This window comes from Microtus oregoni, unplaced genomic scaffold, assembly GCF_018167655.1.
Source record: "Microtus oregoni isolate MIOR12 unplaced genomic scaffold, Mior012 000037F_ref0000500, whole genome shotgun sequence".
NCBI lineage: Eukaryota > Metazoa > Chordata > Mammalia > Rodentia > Cricetidae > Microtus > Microtus oregoni.
This window is the reverse complement of record NW_024543096.1, coordinates 13,029,454-13,047,222: the sequence shown is the minus strand read 5'-3', so window position 1 is coordinate 13,047,222 and position 17,769 is coordinate 13,029,454. Positions and strand designations below refer to the sequence as shown.

The following is a 17,769-nucleotide window of genomic DNA, read 5'->3' as shown; positions in this document are numbered from 1 at the left end:
TGTTAAATAAAGAACTAACTACGTGGTCTTATTTGCTTTCAATAAAGGTTTGTGTTCTTTGTTTAAGAATTGCAAACCTCTCTAGAATTTAGTGAATTTTTTCCCATATAAGCATCTATTTAGACCATCAAGCAAGCCACTTCACAAAAAATTAAGAGAGTACCTAATTACAGTTAATACACATTATTTATTTTTAAATGATTATATATAAAACTGTGAGAACTTGTGGTGGTTAGATATATAATATACTTGAAAATCTTCTATTACTTTGAAAGAAAATGAGATTTTGCTTCAGATGCATATTGAGGTCATGCACTTAAGCTCTTTGGACACAATGAAAGTGTCATTTCTGCATTTTTGCATGGAGTACTACTTGTGGCATATTTTCAATGGAAGAAGAGACATTAAGCTTTTCAAAGTGATCAAGGAAAACATTTAAACATTTAAAGTAAGTTATTCTAGAAGAGAATAAACGTCTAGAGTACAATAAATCAGAAATGTTTAATAATATGAGTAAAGCAACCACTTCTCCTGAAGGCCATTCATCCATTGTTTTATAATAACAAGAAGGTTATAAAATCCAATGTCAAACATACCTTCCATTATTAAAATAGGATATTATGTCATAATAGAAGAGCAAAATGGTAAAATGTGTGTTCTACTCTTGAGGCACATGAGAGGGCAAAGTCAAACAATCAACACCACACAAGCACACACACACACACACACACACACACACACACACACACACACAGAGAAGTGGGCACCAGAAGTCAATCACCCAGATAACTGGGAAAACACAATACAAACTTGTAACACTGGTAACTAGCTTCTAGCTCAGAAGAATATTGAAAATGAAGTTTGAAAGCAATTTTTATTTTTTCCTAGAAATTCAATGTTATGTATTTGATTCTTTCTCTATAAATAACCTTAGTTGAACAGAAGGAAAAGAAAAGGTTGTTATTTAGAAGTATTAGATCAAATATTCCTTCTATGAGTTTGTTCTTCCATTAACAAACCTATTAGGAAAATCAATAGCAAAATCACTCCCTTGATCTTTTCTCTCTCTCTCTCTCTCTCTCTCTCTCTCTCTCTCTCTCTCTCTCTCGGCCATTTTGTACAGATACTATGTATAAAACTAGAAAAAAACCTTGTCAGTTTTTAAAAGAATTAAGGTGTATGTGGAATCCTACAAACTTCCACAAATGTAATCTGACTTCGCTTTCAAGTCGGAGAAACTGTGGTCAGGGCAAGCCCTATTGAAAAAACTTGTGCAGAGAGTTCAGAGTGGAACATGCTGCTATCTCAGGAAGTTCCAATTGTCCCCTGCCATTGCTTTATTTCTTTATGCTGTCACAAGACACCTAGGGTTTTTATCCCCTCCCAATTTAAAGAAGCACATGCACACACACAATGCATGCCCACACACAAGGCTTATCTTTGCACAACTGATGCTTTCAAACAGTCTAGTAAACCTTAAAATATATTTAGTTACATTATCAAAAGTTTTAATTGCAGCATACAATACAAAAGCTTTATCTGTGTACTCATTTATAACTAATAACTTTGAACTGGCAAGTAGCTTTCAATATAAACAAATGTGTTTTCACTCATTATCGGTGATTGTCATTAATAGAAACTCCACATTTTCGAGATTGGTCTGCATGTTGGAAAATGGAAATTTTCACATTGGTTTGTGTTTTTACATGGGAGGACTCACATAAACTTACAAGGGGTTCCTGATGGAGGCAATAAATGTCAGCTGTTATCTCAAGTTAAAACGGACGTTAAATTTGCACTGCGGAGTTGTTTTTACTTTCTTTCATTCACAGGCACCCCGACATCTGAAACGCCATCCACCAAGTCTCACAGAGGCTCATATGCAGGCACCCCAACATCTGAAACACCATCCATCAAGTCTCACAGAGCAACATATGTAGACACCCCAACATCCAAGACACCATCCACCAAGTCTCAAAGAGGTTCATGTGCAGGTGACACCATCCTCCAAGTTTCACAGAGGAACATATGCAGGCACCCCAACATCTGAAACATCATCCAGCAGGTCTCATAGAGGCTCTGATGCAGGCACCCCAACATCTGAGACACCATCCACCAAGCCTCACAGAGGAATATAACACTTTATGCGACTGAAGCAAAATGTCCATGAAAAGAGCATTTGTCAAAAATAAACTTTCTGTACAGTAGCTTTGGGTAGGATTTCTCTTTTCCTAGGTAGCTGGCTTGCAGCAATCACTGAATACCCATGTGGCAGCTGTAAAATCTCTATGGCATCACAATCTGTAAAGTGAGCTGAAGTGAAAAGCTGTGGCTTGTGTTTTAAATTGAAGGGTTTTCCAAAGCTTTATTTCCTATCCCTGTTAAAAGTGAGCTACTTGTCGGTTTTGCTTAAAGGTTGGAAGGGACTTGGGTACTGAGATTCACAGAGAAACAGCTCTCTATACTTCTGTCTGTCAGTTTGGTCCAGCAGGTGGTGAATTCCTATCACATCACACGCATCACTACAGGATCTACAAGGGTTGTCACAGACAACTATACTTCAGCTGCTCAATGGAGGCCCAGCGTTGACTTCCTGCTTACAAAGCATTCAAGAGAGACCGAAAAGCTTTTAACCAATCTCATTTCCTTATCTTTAAACCAGCAATGTGCAACGCAGGGACTTTACCTGAGTTCACCTACACTGATAACCCTATATCTTTAAAAAAAGGGTGTTGGTGGCACACAGTAGAGAAAACACTTTGGGGAGCACCAGATAAAATGGTCACTTGATTTTATCTATTGTTGATGGGATGATCACATCCTTCCTCAGTGTAGGGAAGAGACAGACACCTTCCTGATCATATGGAGGGAAGAAAGTTTTATACACAACAATAAGATGAGCGCACACAAAACCTAGGGGTGGGGTGCACTCAGTGATAATTCGTTTTTCTTCTTCCTTTATTTCTTGTAATTCTGTGGATTTTATATGAGCTATTGGGGCCTTCGCATAAGATCTGACCTTTTGGTTGTGTTCTACATAAAAGCAGAAGTATTTGAACAAGAAGCAGGCTAGTGTTACTGGTATGCCTCAGTCCCATTTATCCTGCCTGGGAGTTCCTTGAACATCATTGTTAGACACTCATGAAATTAGAAGAGGCTAGAAATGTTGAGGTCTAATCCACTCTAAGTGCTGTCCATGACCCTTTGCAATCTTTAAGTCAACATTAGAAAGAAGGTTTTCTAATATCTAGAAGAAAGGCTTCCAAAGCAGTGCGGGGGAAGCTAATGATGCATTGCGATCATGGCACGGGTGGTTTTGCAGTCCTGTGAATGACAGATAATTGAATGTCAGCAAGCAGAACTGAGCAAATTTGACGCTCGTGATAAAACAGCACTCTAGCAACCACAGCTGTGTCATCCCACGGGAGAGGAGGGGGGAGCTCTGCATTACTGTTGAAAAAGAGAAAGCCAGCGTGCATGCTGAAGGGTGAGGAAGCACTTCCAGTATTCAAGAAGTTAGTATTTTGATCCAGTTAGTTCTGTAAATTATTAGCAAGGCTATCCCGTGTTTAGGTTGACAAGATGCACAGGCATGTTCCTAAGAAAAGGCAAAAACCTAAGCCAGGCCAAGGAAATGTGAGCCCCTGATAAACTATCCTCCTGCTGAAGAGTTCACTTGGACCACCACGTGTTCCATCAAGGGTTTGTCATTACTTGGAAAAGATACTGTAGTAGGATTTATATATTCATTCTTGTCTTCTAAAAACAAATTTGGGGGACAAAGCTTTAAAAATGTTAGCACTCTATCTGAGGATCAGTCCGTCCTTTCAAGGCTAGGCCCACACGGATTCCTCACTCATGACTGGTTCCTTGAATCTTAGCATAAGTGGGGAAACATTTGGTAGAGAGTTTATTAATATTTAACCTTAAATAAGTACATTATAGTACAAACAAAGCCTTTGTTCTACTGAGAGTACTCAGAGGTAGCTTTATATAATAAGTATGTTAAGGTAAAGTTAGATAGTGTATTCATTGATCAGAGTACACAGAAGATTTTCTTGGGAAAAAATAAAAAAAAAACATTTACTTCCTTCACTTACGAAAGTGGATCTAGCCAAAGAATGACTTATCTGTTGCTAAAAAGTCCTTACTTTTCTTCTGAGGAAATTTTCCTTGGATAAAATAGACTCTCCATAGACCAGTGGGCATGGGGATGCTCAAGGTGTCTCAGTCACATAAAAATGGCATGGGTCACTTGCTGTACTGTTTGGTCACTAACTCAATTAGTTCATTGCCAAAGACTTGTGTGGCTTTTGTTTGTTTTTGTGTTCTTTTTCCTTCCCATATGGCTGCTTTGGAAAGAATTATTTCATTTTAAAGTATTCTCTTATCTCATCTCTAATTAGCGAGTACTGTATGAAGCATCTTAAATATACTATATATGCTATAAATGTGTAAAGAAGAATTGTTTCCTTTCCCATTATTCATTGGTAGTCAGGCTTTTTTTTTTGTAACTAATTGGAAGATAAAATTAAGTGTCAAATAAGAAACCCAGAACTAAAATGCCCAGTTTTACCATAATAGCATGTGAACAAAGGCTTAAATCCACCAGCAGGAATAAGCATGGCCAGCTTGAAGGGGAGAAGCTTCAGTGTGAAGTTGGTTTATCGTCTTTGTAGGACCACGGCGGGCAAACTCAGACCAAATTGGTGGTTGAAACAATGGAATGAATCACACCTGAAGATCTGAAGTCTTAACCCATTCACGCCAGTTGGCCTGTAAGTGGTTTTTAGAGAGGCAATTTTTCTCCCAAAGTCAATTTTCCTCCTAAAAGGATGCTAGTAGACCCTGGTTCCTAAGCTTTCTTTTTCAATGCCTAAGGATTGGTGTACTTGACATGAGAGCTTTCCATGCCTGGCCTTTGTGATCCTCGGGTCCACCTGAGGGGTTTTGCTCTGTCTTTCCCCATCAGAAGAGGCACACCCCTTTCTTATTCTGCCGGGTCTGGGATCAGACTTCACTCAACCCTCTCTTTAAATTGCTCATCTCATTTAAATGCATGCCTGCTTTGGCACATTTTAGAATCTGTTTTTAGCATGCTTCATCCAAGTGAATATCGATAAATCTAAAGCAGCATTTTTATTGTTTTCATTAAATTTTGTCCTATTCTGTATCATCTCTGCTTTAATTTTATCAGCTCCTCTCACTTAACTCTGTGTTGGAATGCCCAATGATGAAGTACAGGTCTTGTTAACACAGTGTGTTGTGACCCAACCTCCTCTCTTTGTTTACCTTAAAAAACACAAAAATCTCAGAAATTCGCTGCTATGACCAGCTTTTTAAAAATATAGTATTGCTAAAAAGCACAAAACGAACTGAAAGAATACACAGAATTGATTACATTAAGTCTTCTTCCTTTTCACTTGTTTTTTTCCCCTACTGCTTCAGATTTAGAAGAAAACTTCCTGGTCATCCAGTTCAACCTCACCATTAGGAAGGATCCTGATAGAGGAGGGTCATCCGTCTTATCTGTTGTTTTCATTGGTTAATAAAGAAACTGCCTTGGCCCTGATAGGACAGAAAATTAGGTAGGCGGAGTAGACAGAACAGAATGCTGGGAGAAAGAAGCCGAGTCAGGCAGTCACCATAACTCTCCTCTCCAAGATGGATGCAGGTTAAGATCTTCCGGAAAGCCACCACCTCTTAATGCTACACACATTATTAGAAATGGGTTTATCAAGAAGTGAGAGTTAGCCAATAAGAGGCTGGAACTAATGGGCCAGGCAGTGTTTAAAGGAATATAGTTTCTGTATAATTATTTCGGGTAAAGCTAGCCGTGTGGGAGCTGGGTGGGAACACAGCCCGCTGCTTCTCACAACAGGATCCTGGGGTTGAGCAGTACTACTATACACTGTCAGGTAAACATGGTGATATCTCAGTAGGACAGTGTCTCTGTGCAGCTAGCTGAGTCTTCCAGCTGTGAGAATCTGTGAAGATGTATTTGATGAAAGCAGAATCCGGTTGGTTTTAACACTACTCATGGGCAAGAATAACTGCTCAACAGCAGTCATGGTTTTGACATCATTGTAGGTAACCTACAGGTTCTGGTTACCTGTCAGAGTGCGTGAGGAAGACGTGGAGTATGCACTACAGCACTGGGCAGGCACAGACACATCCAAAGGCCACCTAGAGCTGAAGAATTCCAGTCCAATGGTGACCTGTTTCCCTGAGTTATCATTTGGTACTTTAAAAAAATAACCTTCCATTTAAATGCTATTAAAATGGAAAACTTAAAATACCATGGAAAGAAATACAGTCACCAACTTTAGTCTCATTTTCACAGATAATCTGGAGGGTTAACTAGATAAACCATCTTTCTTTAGCCTTCATAGTATTGTTCAAATTTCCACTTTTGATATGGTTCCATTGGGTTACAAGTGGCCACTGTCAGGGTCTTCTGAGAAGCATTTCCTTCCATGCATAGCAACTGCTGATAGTTTTCAAAGACAATGTGATCCACCTGAGGAGAAAGGGGAGATGGGAATGAGCTACCGACTAACCTTGACATGTGAAGATATAATAAGCAAATTATATTTTCACTCCCCCAGGAACTCTCCTGAATTAAATTAGTGACATAAGCACAAGGTTTAGAAAACATCGAATTTGTCTCTGTCTCGAACTAGCTTCTCTAGTTTTAAGGTTTTAATTCTGCAGAAAGAAAACAGCCATTTTTCCCCCTAGTGATTTGATTGATAGCTATATTATTTAAAAGAAAAAAATCTGGTTGGCACATAATATATTGGGTAACTACTTCATTGGTGGTGGCAATGCAAAAAAAAAAAAACAGTCATGTAGTATAACAGGAAAGAAGTCTGTTGGTTGATTAATCCAGCTCAGGTCTTAGAATGTTCATGTGTGTAAGCAAATGCTAAAGATGGTACATTTGATTTGTGATCTCCCCACCTAACTTCTGACAACATAGAATGTCAAGTACTCAGATTTAGTTAGAACAAGACATGGGTATTTCAGATAAACTTAATGTTGCTTAACAGTTATTAAAACTGAAAGATAATCTACCTAGAACCAATTAAGGCCTTATAATTTTTAACTCATAAATCTCAATTTTCCATAAATATGATCATGGTCATTTTAGTTATCTTTGAGCTACTTTGATATACTTATGGTTTTTTAAACCAAATGGGAGATTTTCATGCTAAAACAAAATTATGACTCCCACAGAACCTTGGAAGTACGATGCTTGCATATATTTAAGGTTGTGCAAAGTAGGTGGCCTTGAAGCAGATCCTTCAGCATGGTGTACAATGCTCTGTGCCAAATGACAAGCATAGATTGACTTAGGGAGCACTTGAAAATGCAAATTTAGAACTATGCAATTTTAACAAGTTATTGTTATCTAGAGGTAATCTCTTAAAAAAAGAGGTTCCTGTTTTTCACAATCTCTTTCTCCGTTTCTCTTGTTCTTTAAGACTAACATATATCTCAGGGAATGCTATAGTTGTATCTTAAATGCTATCTCCCTCCCCAAAGATGACATGTTAAAGTCTTGGTCCCCAGGGTACAACTGTTGGGAGATGGTGAAATCTTTGAGATGAGGCTTAGAATCATCGTTCACTGTGAAGTGTCTGTGATAAGGACTGTGTGATTGTCTTTCTACTCTTCTTTACTTCAGGCCATGAACTAAGCTGTGTTCAAACCTGTGGTCTCTCTGTGATGAGTTGCCTTACCATGGTCCCCAAACAACAAAGCCAGCCTATGGTGGACTCAGACCTCTAAAATGGAGCAGACTCAATCCTTTCCCCTTTAATTGTCTAAGGCAGTGGTTCTTAACCTTCCTAATGCTGAGACCTTTTTATACAGTTCCTCATGCTGTGGGGACCAGCCACAAAATTATCTTCATCGCTACTTCATAACTGTATTTTCTACTGTTGTGAATTATAATGTAAATATCTGTGCTTCCTGATTCTTGGGATCCTGACGCACAGGGTGAGAACTGCTGGCTTAAGGTCTTGTTATCAAATGATAGTCAGTTAACCCAGGGACTTGAGAAGATTTGTATGAAAACTGTCAAAAGAAAAAAACAAAAAGGAGAGATAAAGACAGAGAGAAAGAAAGAAAGTCAATACAGGCTATCCTTCTCTGTGAAAGGCAGAAGGCATCACAGAGAAATTCTTAGTTTCTATTATCTTAGTACCTTTTCCAAGGCAGCTTAATGGGTAAGACCTACTCTTAAATATATCCTTGTAAATCCTTCCCAAGATTCACTGCAGAAAGGAAAGGTTTTGACTTTCATTGTCTCTCTTTCCTTCTGTCCTCTTTGTTTCCCACCTTCAGTGCAGTGTTAAAGAAGTAGGAGGTGTGATATAATTTAGTCGATAGATATTTATGAAATTTCCCCAAAAGTGCAAGAAATAAAAAGAGAAGTTTATACACTAATAATTCTCCATTTGGCAATATTAACTGGCAATAATAATGCTTATCAGTAGGAGGAAAGTGTCTCAGAAAATTAAAAGGTGCAGTCGGGTGGTGGTGGTACATATTTTTAATTCCAGCAATCAGGAGGCAGAGGCAGGTGAGTCTCTGTGAGTTGAAGGCCAGCCTCCTCTACAGGGTGAGTTCCAGGACAGCCAGGGCTACACAGAGAAACTTTGTCTTGAGAAACAAAGCAAAGCAAACCAAAACCAAAACCAAACAAACAAAAAATTAAATAAATAAAATATACTACTGGAGAATGAATGGGTATCTTGGATCCAATTTGGGCTCCCAGTAGAAAGAGAATGACTGCATATGACAACAGAAGAAGGATAACCTAATAAATGGGGACACCCCAAAATAAAATGAGTTTCCTTTGGGGCCAGCTCCGGGCAGAATCATGATCTCTGTACTACCAGTATAAAATACTGAGAAAAACAACGTAATGGGGCAATACTTTATTTCAGCTCACAGTTGAGGATACACCTCAAAACTGTGGAGGAATTCACAGTGGCAAGAGATGGTTACACCCCACAACTGTAGAGGAGTTTACAGTGGCAAGAGATGGGGGCCTCGTCATATTTCATGCACGGTAAAGAAGCAGATATTGAGAGACGAATGTCACAGCACCCTCACTTTCTCCATGTCTCACAGCCCAGGATCCCCTTCTGGGAGAATAATCCCACTCAAAATTAAGATGGGCCTCTCTCACCATTTAACATAATGAAGACAGTCTCCCCTAGGCAAGCTCCGAGGCCAACTCTAACCACAATACCAATGGCTGTAAAGCATTTGGTGTGCTAGTGAGGTGGCAGAAACCTGAGGAGGCAGTCCTGACCTGAGACCAGTCCTAGCATCTCAAGATTCCACGACAAAGTTTATGACATCAAATCCCATGTTATCATGACTGAGAGAAACTGAAGGGGCTTGGGAATAAACACAGTCACACCGGGACGTTTTGTTAGGGTAACAACTGTGTCGGAAACATTCTCCTCAAAACTGCTTTTCAACAGGAGCTGTGTTATCACTAAAAGTAAAATTGGCAACACACACACACAGCCAGCCTCCTGTAATCGGCAGTCTTATCTGTGGAGCCACACAGGAATGAGAAAAAGACCCCTTTCCTGGACAAAGAGCAGATGCGAAGTTCAAACCATTCTAAAGAGTAGCACTTGCAATAAGCGCGCAGGTTCTTGCTTTGTCCATAGATTGCACCTTTAGGCTATTCTGGTAACCAACGAGAATAAGTTTCATCAATACACAAGGTGTTGTTGATTGATTTAAATGAATTTTTGAAGCTAACATGATGGTGGCAATAGAATGGGAAGAAATGGGTGCTTTCGCTTAAATGACTTATTTGAAATCAATTTTGAAAAAAGCAAACAAATCCAAAAATAAAAACAAAATATTAAAAATTTACCAAGACCCTGTCCCTGAGTGAACCGTCACACTGTCTCTATTGTGAGCCAGCAGCTTTAGAGACTTCTGGCTGATGGGACTGATAATCGGAGCTTTATGTCCCCTTTGACTGAAGTTGACTCTGTGGTGAAGGGATGGCACGGATGTTTGCTTACCAGTTCTGGATGAAAGCCCGATGCAGATTTGTGCAGCCACTTGAGGCTGGTGTTTCTGTTATCACATGGCTGGAGTCTCAGGGGTCCCTTATCAGTGCCGGGCGCCAGGCACCTCTGTCCATGTTTAATCAGTCTTACCCAGGTGTAATTGAATTGTTGACGCTGTAGAGAATGGGCAGAGGGAAGGCCATTCAGAGAGCGAGCAGAGGCAGGGGATTTGCCAAAGACTTTTATCAACAACAGTGAGACCGTGGCTGCCCGATCCGATGAGTTATGTTACTTAACCTGCCCCCTGTCATCTTTCTTTTTTTTTTTTAAATTGTTCATTTTATTTTTATTTTTATTTTTTTAATTTATTTATTTATTAAGGATTTCTGCCTCCTCCCCGCAACCGCTTCCCATTTCCCTCCCCCTCCCCGATCAAGTCCCCCTCCCTCATCTGCTCGAAGAGCAATCAGGGTTCCCTGACCTGTGGGAAGCCCAAGGACCGCCCACCTCTATCCAGGTCTCATAAGGTGAGCATCCAAACTGCCTAGGCTCCCCCAAAGCCAGTACGTGCAGTAGGATCAAAAACCCACTGCGATTGTTCTCGAGTTCTCAGTATTCCTCATTGTCCGCTATGTTCAGCTAGTCCGGATTTATCCCATGCTTTCTTATTGCTGTGGTGGGTAGTGCGACTATCGCTTTTGGCTTCAGCAATGACTTTCAGGTGTCTGGTTCTGTGACAGGTGTTAGAGTTGTGCTTGTCTTGCCTCTGCTTCCCTAACAGCTAGAGTTCCGGGTCTGTGTCACTATGACTGACTTTAAGTTGGGATTTAATTTAGACTGTAAGGTTGTATTAAAGAAATGGTGGCAAATCTTGCGACTCAAAGTGTAGTCCCCAGACCAAGATCATGTCACCTGAACACTAGTTAGAAATGCTGGATCTCAGCCCCATCTTGGATCCTGTGAGTCTAAGTTGACCCTAACAAACTCCTCGGGTGATCATCAGTGTTTGAGAACCAAGGACAGACAACGGAATAGGAGGTCAGGTATTTACTAAGACACACTGCACATCACCTTAAATACAGTCAAATGTACCTGCGAAGACTTCTAGTTAAAGCAAGGGACAGGGATTGAGGGGGAAACTGAGTGTTTCATTTCTTTTGAGGGTTCCAGATGAATATAATTCAGGTATTAAAACTTACTGGTTCTGTCCCTACCAAATCAACTTCCTCTACATTCCTGTTCTTTTTGTTATTCAAGTCGACCATGAGGAAGGAGCAACTCAAAAGGAGCAACAGGGTCAAAGTGCAAGGAAGGCAGTGACCCTATTATTCATATTTTGGTCTTTCCTTCCCAACTCATTGGTATTCAAGAGCAGAAGTTGAGTTTCTTGTGAAATACTGATTTTACAGGTATGCTAAGTTCCTACAGGGATGGTCTTAAAGAAATAGATTATTTTCATATATTTTTGACTAATTCTGCAGTTGTTCTTTCTCCACTGTGAAGTGTGAATAAGCAAAAGTCGTGTCTTTCCATTGATTCTTTAATCTTATCTCGTCTCTTTCCTAATTATGAAAGTGTTTCTTCGGCGTCAGGTTTACAATCCACAGAAGAATTGCACTGACAGCTCTGTCTTCTACTCTAGGGGAAGCTTGGGACTGAGGCGTAGAAATGGGATGCTCTTGAAAGTATCAGCCACAGTGCTTAACTCAGCACCAAGAAGTAAGACAGCAAGCCGAGGCCATCATCACAAAATGATCTGTCTATCACAGTACGATCTGCAATCTGGGGGCTGATTTGTACACATGAATCCGTGTTCCTATGAGTCCTATTTAGCATCCAAAGCAGTTACCATTCCCATCTGGGGTGCAGATGCTGGAGAGGGAGGTGTAATCACTTGAACCTCATCTCCTGCATGGCGGAAGTAATCCTCTGTTTTTCCTGGCCCCGCTCCCTCTCCTATCCACCGTGGTCTGATTTTGTGGTTATTTTGTTAGAAGATTTTTTTCATCAAGGATCATAGTTTAGGGGATGTTCATCACTCCCTTAAGATAACAGAGGGAGGGGAAAGTTGGGCAGAAGAATGTAATCAGAGAATAAAATGGGTTCTTTTGGATGGCTCCATAGAAACTTCATTTCTACTTTATCTGTTGATAAAGAAAAACTTTACATTTTATTATTATTGTTGTGTGCATGTGTGTGTGTGTGTGCATGTGTATGTGTGTGTAATGCTTATATGTAGGCATGGACGTCACAGATGGTTTGTGGAGGGCAGAGGAGTAGTATGGAACTAGTTCTTTCTGTACACCTTCACGTGGGTTTCGGGGACTGAGCTCACATGGACAGACTTGTGTGGCAAGCACCTTTACTCACTGAGTCATCTCACCGGTCATATTGTAGGCATTTGGTCTTTTTTTTTTTTTTTTTTTTTTTTTTTTGGTTTTTTCGAGACAAGGTTTCTCTGTGGTTTTGGAGCCTGTCCTGGAACTAGCTCTTGTAGACCAGGCTGGTCTCGAACTCACAGAGATCCGCCTGCCTCTGCCTCCCGAGTGCTGGGATTACAGGCGTGCGCCACCACCGCCCGGCTAGGCATTTGGTCTTTACCATCACAACCAACACTTACAGCGTACCACACGTTAGGTAGTGCTTACCAGCCCCCAGCTTGTTGCCAGTTCATTTCAGCTTTAGAGTTAGGTATGATCTGCACTGCTGCTTACAAAGGTTTAAGACTGCGTACATTAAGCCAGTTTTGCAAGGAAAGTCAAGACTAAATCCATCATGGAACAATGACGTCAATGCATAGTTTCCTCCCTTATGTTACTTCTCTGTCGAGTGGCACTTCCTTATACCAGACCATTGATTACATTGACATTTGGGCATCTATGGATGCCTCCTGGACAGAGGTCAACTATCTGAGCCTACCTGGCTGCTCCCATCACAGTCTTCCAGCATGGCTGTGGTGTTTTCAACGGAAATGCACTTGCCCAAGGCCACATTCACAAGCTAAGAAGCAGAACACAGAATACAAACATTCATTAAGAACAAACACATCTTGATGTATACGAAGGCATGCGGACACATTTGGAAACTAGAAGGTGGACAGCCATAAGGTTAATGGATAGTCGACAGTTTAGTTAAAGTTTGCAGAAGATGACTGTCTTGGTCACAGCTCTAGCAGAGACACAGTGCGATCCTGTCTCAGCACAGTTTCAATCTGTCATCGTAAGCCTGTGATTCAGCCACAGTGGCAACAGACATTAGCTTCTCATTAACACTTTCCTGGGATGCTGAATGAAAGGGAGCGAAAGTTGCTAGAGGAAGGAGGTGATTTTTGTCTATTATTATTATTATTTGGCTTGAGTTTATCCCAATGCCTACCTTAAAAGTCAGTGTATACACCTCTGACTTCATTAAGCCAAGAGTCATGGGCTACGTTCCTCGGCTGACCCCTCTAAGCAATCTGACAGCTTAGACACCGACTCCTAGCTAAATTGAGTCAGAGAACAGCAGATCCCAGCTGACTCCCCATCAGACTTTTCCTAATGACTCAGTCAAGCTACGACTCATTACAAGGAAGTCACGGAAAGCTAAGGCAGAGCCAAGCATCAAGGCCCTTCCTGGCAGACTCGGGATTTTAATGAATTTACAGGGTCAAATATGGAGGAAGCTTCCCATCAGCCACCAACTGATGCAGGGAATGTTGATTCCCTTGCCCCCTCTGTCATTCTGGGCAGGACTTCCAGGATGGGAGGTTAAGAATGAAATTTAGACTTTTCAATTTGCTGGAGGTGTTCTGTAGAAGAGAAATTATGCGTGTTTGAAAGCCTGCTAAGCTTGAAAAATGGTGACCATGTTTGTGATTTTTTTTTTCAGCTTTTATGGGGACCAATACAGAGCTCCAGTTTTGGGGTGCTATGACAATGGAGGCCTTGTTGACCCCAGGATCACCAGATTTTGTAGGAAGGAGGGTGTCTAGTGGGTTGGTGCCTACTTGTGAAAGAATGCTTTAGCTTGAAGATAAGTAGGGAGTGTTTTATGGAGTCAGAAAATGCAGAAAGAAACAGTGAGAGGGGTTACTGCAATCTCTAAATGGGAAGAAATACCCTCACAGATACATACGGGGAGTGTGAGATGCGGGCATATGCCAGTCAAGGAACTGGGACAGAGCTCTTCCGCAGAAGGACAGCACCTAAGCTGTCCTTTGGCTAGTGGGCACTAGGAAAATGGGTTCATCTGCTAGAACAGGGAGAAAACAAAGATGCTAGATTCTCTCTGAGAATCTGAAGCCACAAACTGACCTTCATTTGGGTTTGAAATAAAAATGTGCCCCACCTGTTTGAGCTAGGAACCCTCGCTGACCTTCAAGGAATATAACCAGACATCAGCAGTTTTACTGGTCCGTCATTTCTAAGATGTCTGACACAGGGGATACAGAGCAATTCTAGAGGGACAGATCTCCAGTAAAAAGATCTCCAGCATGCTCCATTCACAGGATTCACAGGTTCAAATGGCAAGTCTGGGCACTTCCACCATCAATAGGTCTGAGCAACAGTAGCATGCAGAAAACATACAGTGGTCCACTAAGCTCAAGAAGCAGGAGGAGACATGCGGGTGGGGGGAGGGGGGAGCGATTCCGGAGGCAAAGAAGGAAATGGAAATCCTCGTTACTCTTTGGATTTTATCAGAGAAATGAATCCCATGTTCTCATGGCTCATTCAGAAATTATCCTATCATAAAACAGATTTGGAAAACTGACTCCAACACAGCTGAGCCAGGTGCTTTCTCCTAGACCTCAGAGCCTTCCAGGTGAGAGCCCACAGCAGGCGCTTGGGACACACACATGCTCCTTTCCCAGGTCCGCTTGGCTGCAAACTCCTGATGGCAGAACCAGCACTATCCAGACAGTGTTTGGGAAGGCTTAGTTTAGATGGTTTCATTGTTTTATTTTGTTTATTCATTTTATTTATTTATATTATTTTGTTTTTTTTTCAAACAGTTCCTTCCTGCAGGAAGGCCTTGGAAGGCACTGGAGTATAAGCAAGAATTTCTCCTCCTGGGTCTTTAATGCAAACCATTTCAATGTAATAATAATAGTAATTGTAACAATAATAAAAATAACATATTGTGTAGATTTTATATTTTCTGTGTTGAATTATTTGATTTTCCCAATGTCAAAGGTAGAGATCTCCCACACTGGATTAGATAATTGTTAAATCTTAGGTGTAGGCTGTTTGCTAACGATGTACTTCAAGGGAAAAACAAAGCTTGCTGAGACTATTATTGATTTTAGATATTATTGACTATGAAAAACTACTCTCAATAAAAAAAGACTTTCACTGGTGTGCAGTATCTAGGCGTGCAGGCTGAATGATGAGAAAATGTGAAACGAGAAACAAAAAGATAGATTTTATTTTCCGACAACCTTTTCTGGCTATCATCATCTACTGAGTTATGTCTGATATTAATCGGAAAAAAAATCTCAAAAATTTAAAACGGTAATAACACTCTTGTCGGAAGGGAGCAGAGGATGGCTTCATTAAAATTTGTTTACATGGGGCAGTGAAGAATGGAAATAAAAGAAAAAGGTCTAGTGTGGTCGCTTTGAAATGTATGCCCAGCATTTTAGAGCTCTACATTATAGAGCAGGCATGTGCAGGCTTTTTTTTTTTTTTTTTTTTTTTTCAGAGCTTTTCAAAGATAGTAGTGACAACTTACAGGGAATCAAAAGATAGTTCCATTGCGCCCTCTGGTGGCTCATGTTCAGTAATGCTGCTGCTGAGAGTCTAGAGCGAACTTCAGGAACTTCTCTAGCCACCTTAGTTAGGAGGATGGAATTTAAACATCTAAGCGGTAGGTCTGATGTGTCTAAGGCCAAGCTGTTTCTTCTTATTTAGTTATCTAAAGTAGCTAGAGCTACTTTGACCAACCCCATATCCTTCTATTCTCTTGTGAACTATTCACAACATTTTGCTATAAATAAACCAGGTCATGTATATTCATTTACTGGTTAAATCTTATTAAAATAGCACAAATATTCAGACTACTATCCTGTTTTTGATCCCCTCCCTGGATTTCCTTGGTGAGGACAACAGCATTATTTTTATTACATCTTTGTTATCTGGGGATTTGACAGTCTGGGAGAGAGGCTAGTCTATAAATCTGATTCTCGGAAGAGTTAGAGATGGCTGTTCTAAAAAAGCAGACATACTGACAGGTACATCAGACATCTTCCTGAACACAATGGCGTAGGGCTATGACCGGAAACAAAAGAACACTGGGGATATTTATAAATAAAGATGAAAAGCGACTTACTTTAGTAAGAGATTAAGCACAAACGTAAGCATGGGTTTCAGTCACAGGCTGTATCAGGAAGCTGTACTCCTGGCTGGACTCAGGGTTTCCCCGCAGGGTCTCAACTTCTCAAAGCCTCATTTTGCACTGATCCCCATTCAAACTATTTGCCCTTTGTGAAACTTCCCTTAGAGCCTTGAATATTTTTATTATTTCCAACAAAATTTTTACAAAACCCAAATTAAAGCTTGTATTTTGGTGGATGTCCCCATTGGTGAAGGAAGGAAGGAAGGAAGGAAGGAAGGAAGGAAGGAAGGAAGGAAATGAGGAAAATCACCTGTGAGGACACGAACCCTCTCTCAGCTCTCCACCTACATGTCTCCATCCCTGCCCTGATGGACTAACCTCTCCATATCGTGGCTGCCGCCAGCCTGTCCTGAGTTGTGTAGGAGCTGAACCCCCACCTCTCAGAGCTATGTTGGTTCTGTGTCTCAGGCCTGGCTTCAGATCTTCTGAGAGGATCTCTTGACAGCAGGCATTTCAATGGAATCAGCCCTCCTGGCCTGTTCCTTTACAAGAGCCTTTGTATTCTATATTCATACTTCACTTACTTATTATCCCTGTCCTCCACTCAATGCCAATTTCCAAAGGAAGAGGCAAAGTCTATATCCTGAAGTCATCTTTAACTATCAGTCAACACGACCACATGATAGACTTCATCAGATTCACCTCTAACAACTCACAGCGCTTTGTTTCAGCGGCATTCAAGTCTGTTGCTTAAAGTATATTACGTCATTCTTTCCTAAGCATATTTGAGGGGGTTTTTGTGTTGCTTTTGCCAAGGAAGACTTTAAGTGGCCACATTAACTTACCACACCACTAGCTCTCACAACGGGTGCCTTCAGGTCAGGGAAGACATTGTCCAAGTACCACTTGAAACCTTTGCACTTCAGCTTCTTCCGCAACTCCCTTTGCTGGGTCAGGTTGCCCACATCCAACCCTTGGTCTATGAGGTGATCCCCGTGGCCGTAGAAGAGGTCCTTGTACTCATCCAGCCAGACCTCAGCCACCCGCACCAGGTTCCGCTCCACCGTCTTCATGCGGTCTTTGGGGAAGGAGTACGGATTGTCGTTTCGGAAGATGTGGCCCACTCTGGAACAGGGAACAATCTCGATTTCACCACCACACATCCAGACCTGGGGATGAGTCAGTGAAAAGCACCAATTATCAAATGGTGGCTCACAAATCATAGGCAAGGAACCATGCCATGCTACTGCCTGGAAATAGTCCTTCCAACTCAGAAACACTCTCACAATGGGGAAGAAGACTCAATAGCTTTATTTAGTCTTATGCATGGTGGTGGACCATGTTCATTTCCCCTTTAGATTCATCTATGTAAAATTTCTCTTTATCTCCTTTCCAAAGAATT

The 17,769-nt window shown here is 41.0% G+C and overlaps 1 protein-coding gene across 1 annotated transcript in view; it reads right to left on the bottom strand.

Annotated features, from left to right (window-relative positions):
- Positions 1 to 5,319: 5,319 nt before the first annotated feature.
- Galnt5 (polypeptide N-acetylgalactosaminyltransferase 5) overlaps positions 5,320 to 17,769 on the bottom strand; it is a 40,122-nt gene continuing 27,672 nt past the window's right edge. Inside the window, exons 7-10 of the mRNA XM_041631565.1 lie at positions 17,213 to 17,536; positions 12,972 to 13,052; positions 10,065 to 10,226; positions 5,320 to 6,520 (exon numbers count right to left, since the gene is read on the bottom strand). Coding sequence (XP_041487499.1) covers positions 6,380 to 6,520; positions 10,065 to 10,226; positions 12,972 to 13,052; positions 17,213 to 17,536 — 708 coding nt within the window. The 3' untranslated portion in view covers positions 5,320 to 6,379. The remainder of the gene's footprint in view (positions 6,521 to 10,064; positions 10,227 to 12,971; positions 13,053 to 17,212; positions 17,537 to 17,769) is intronic.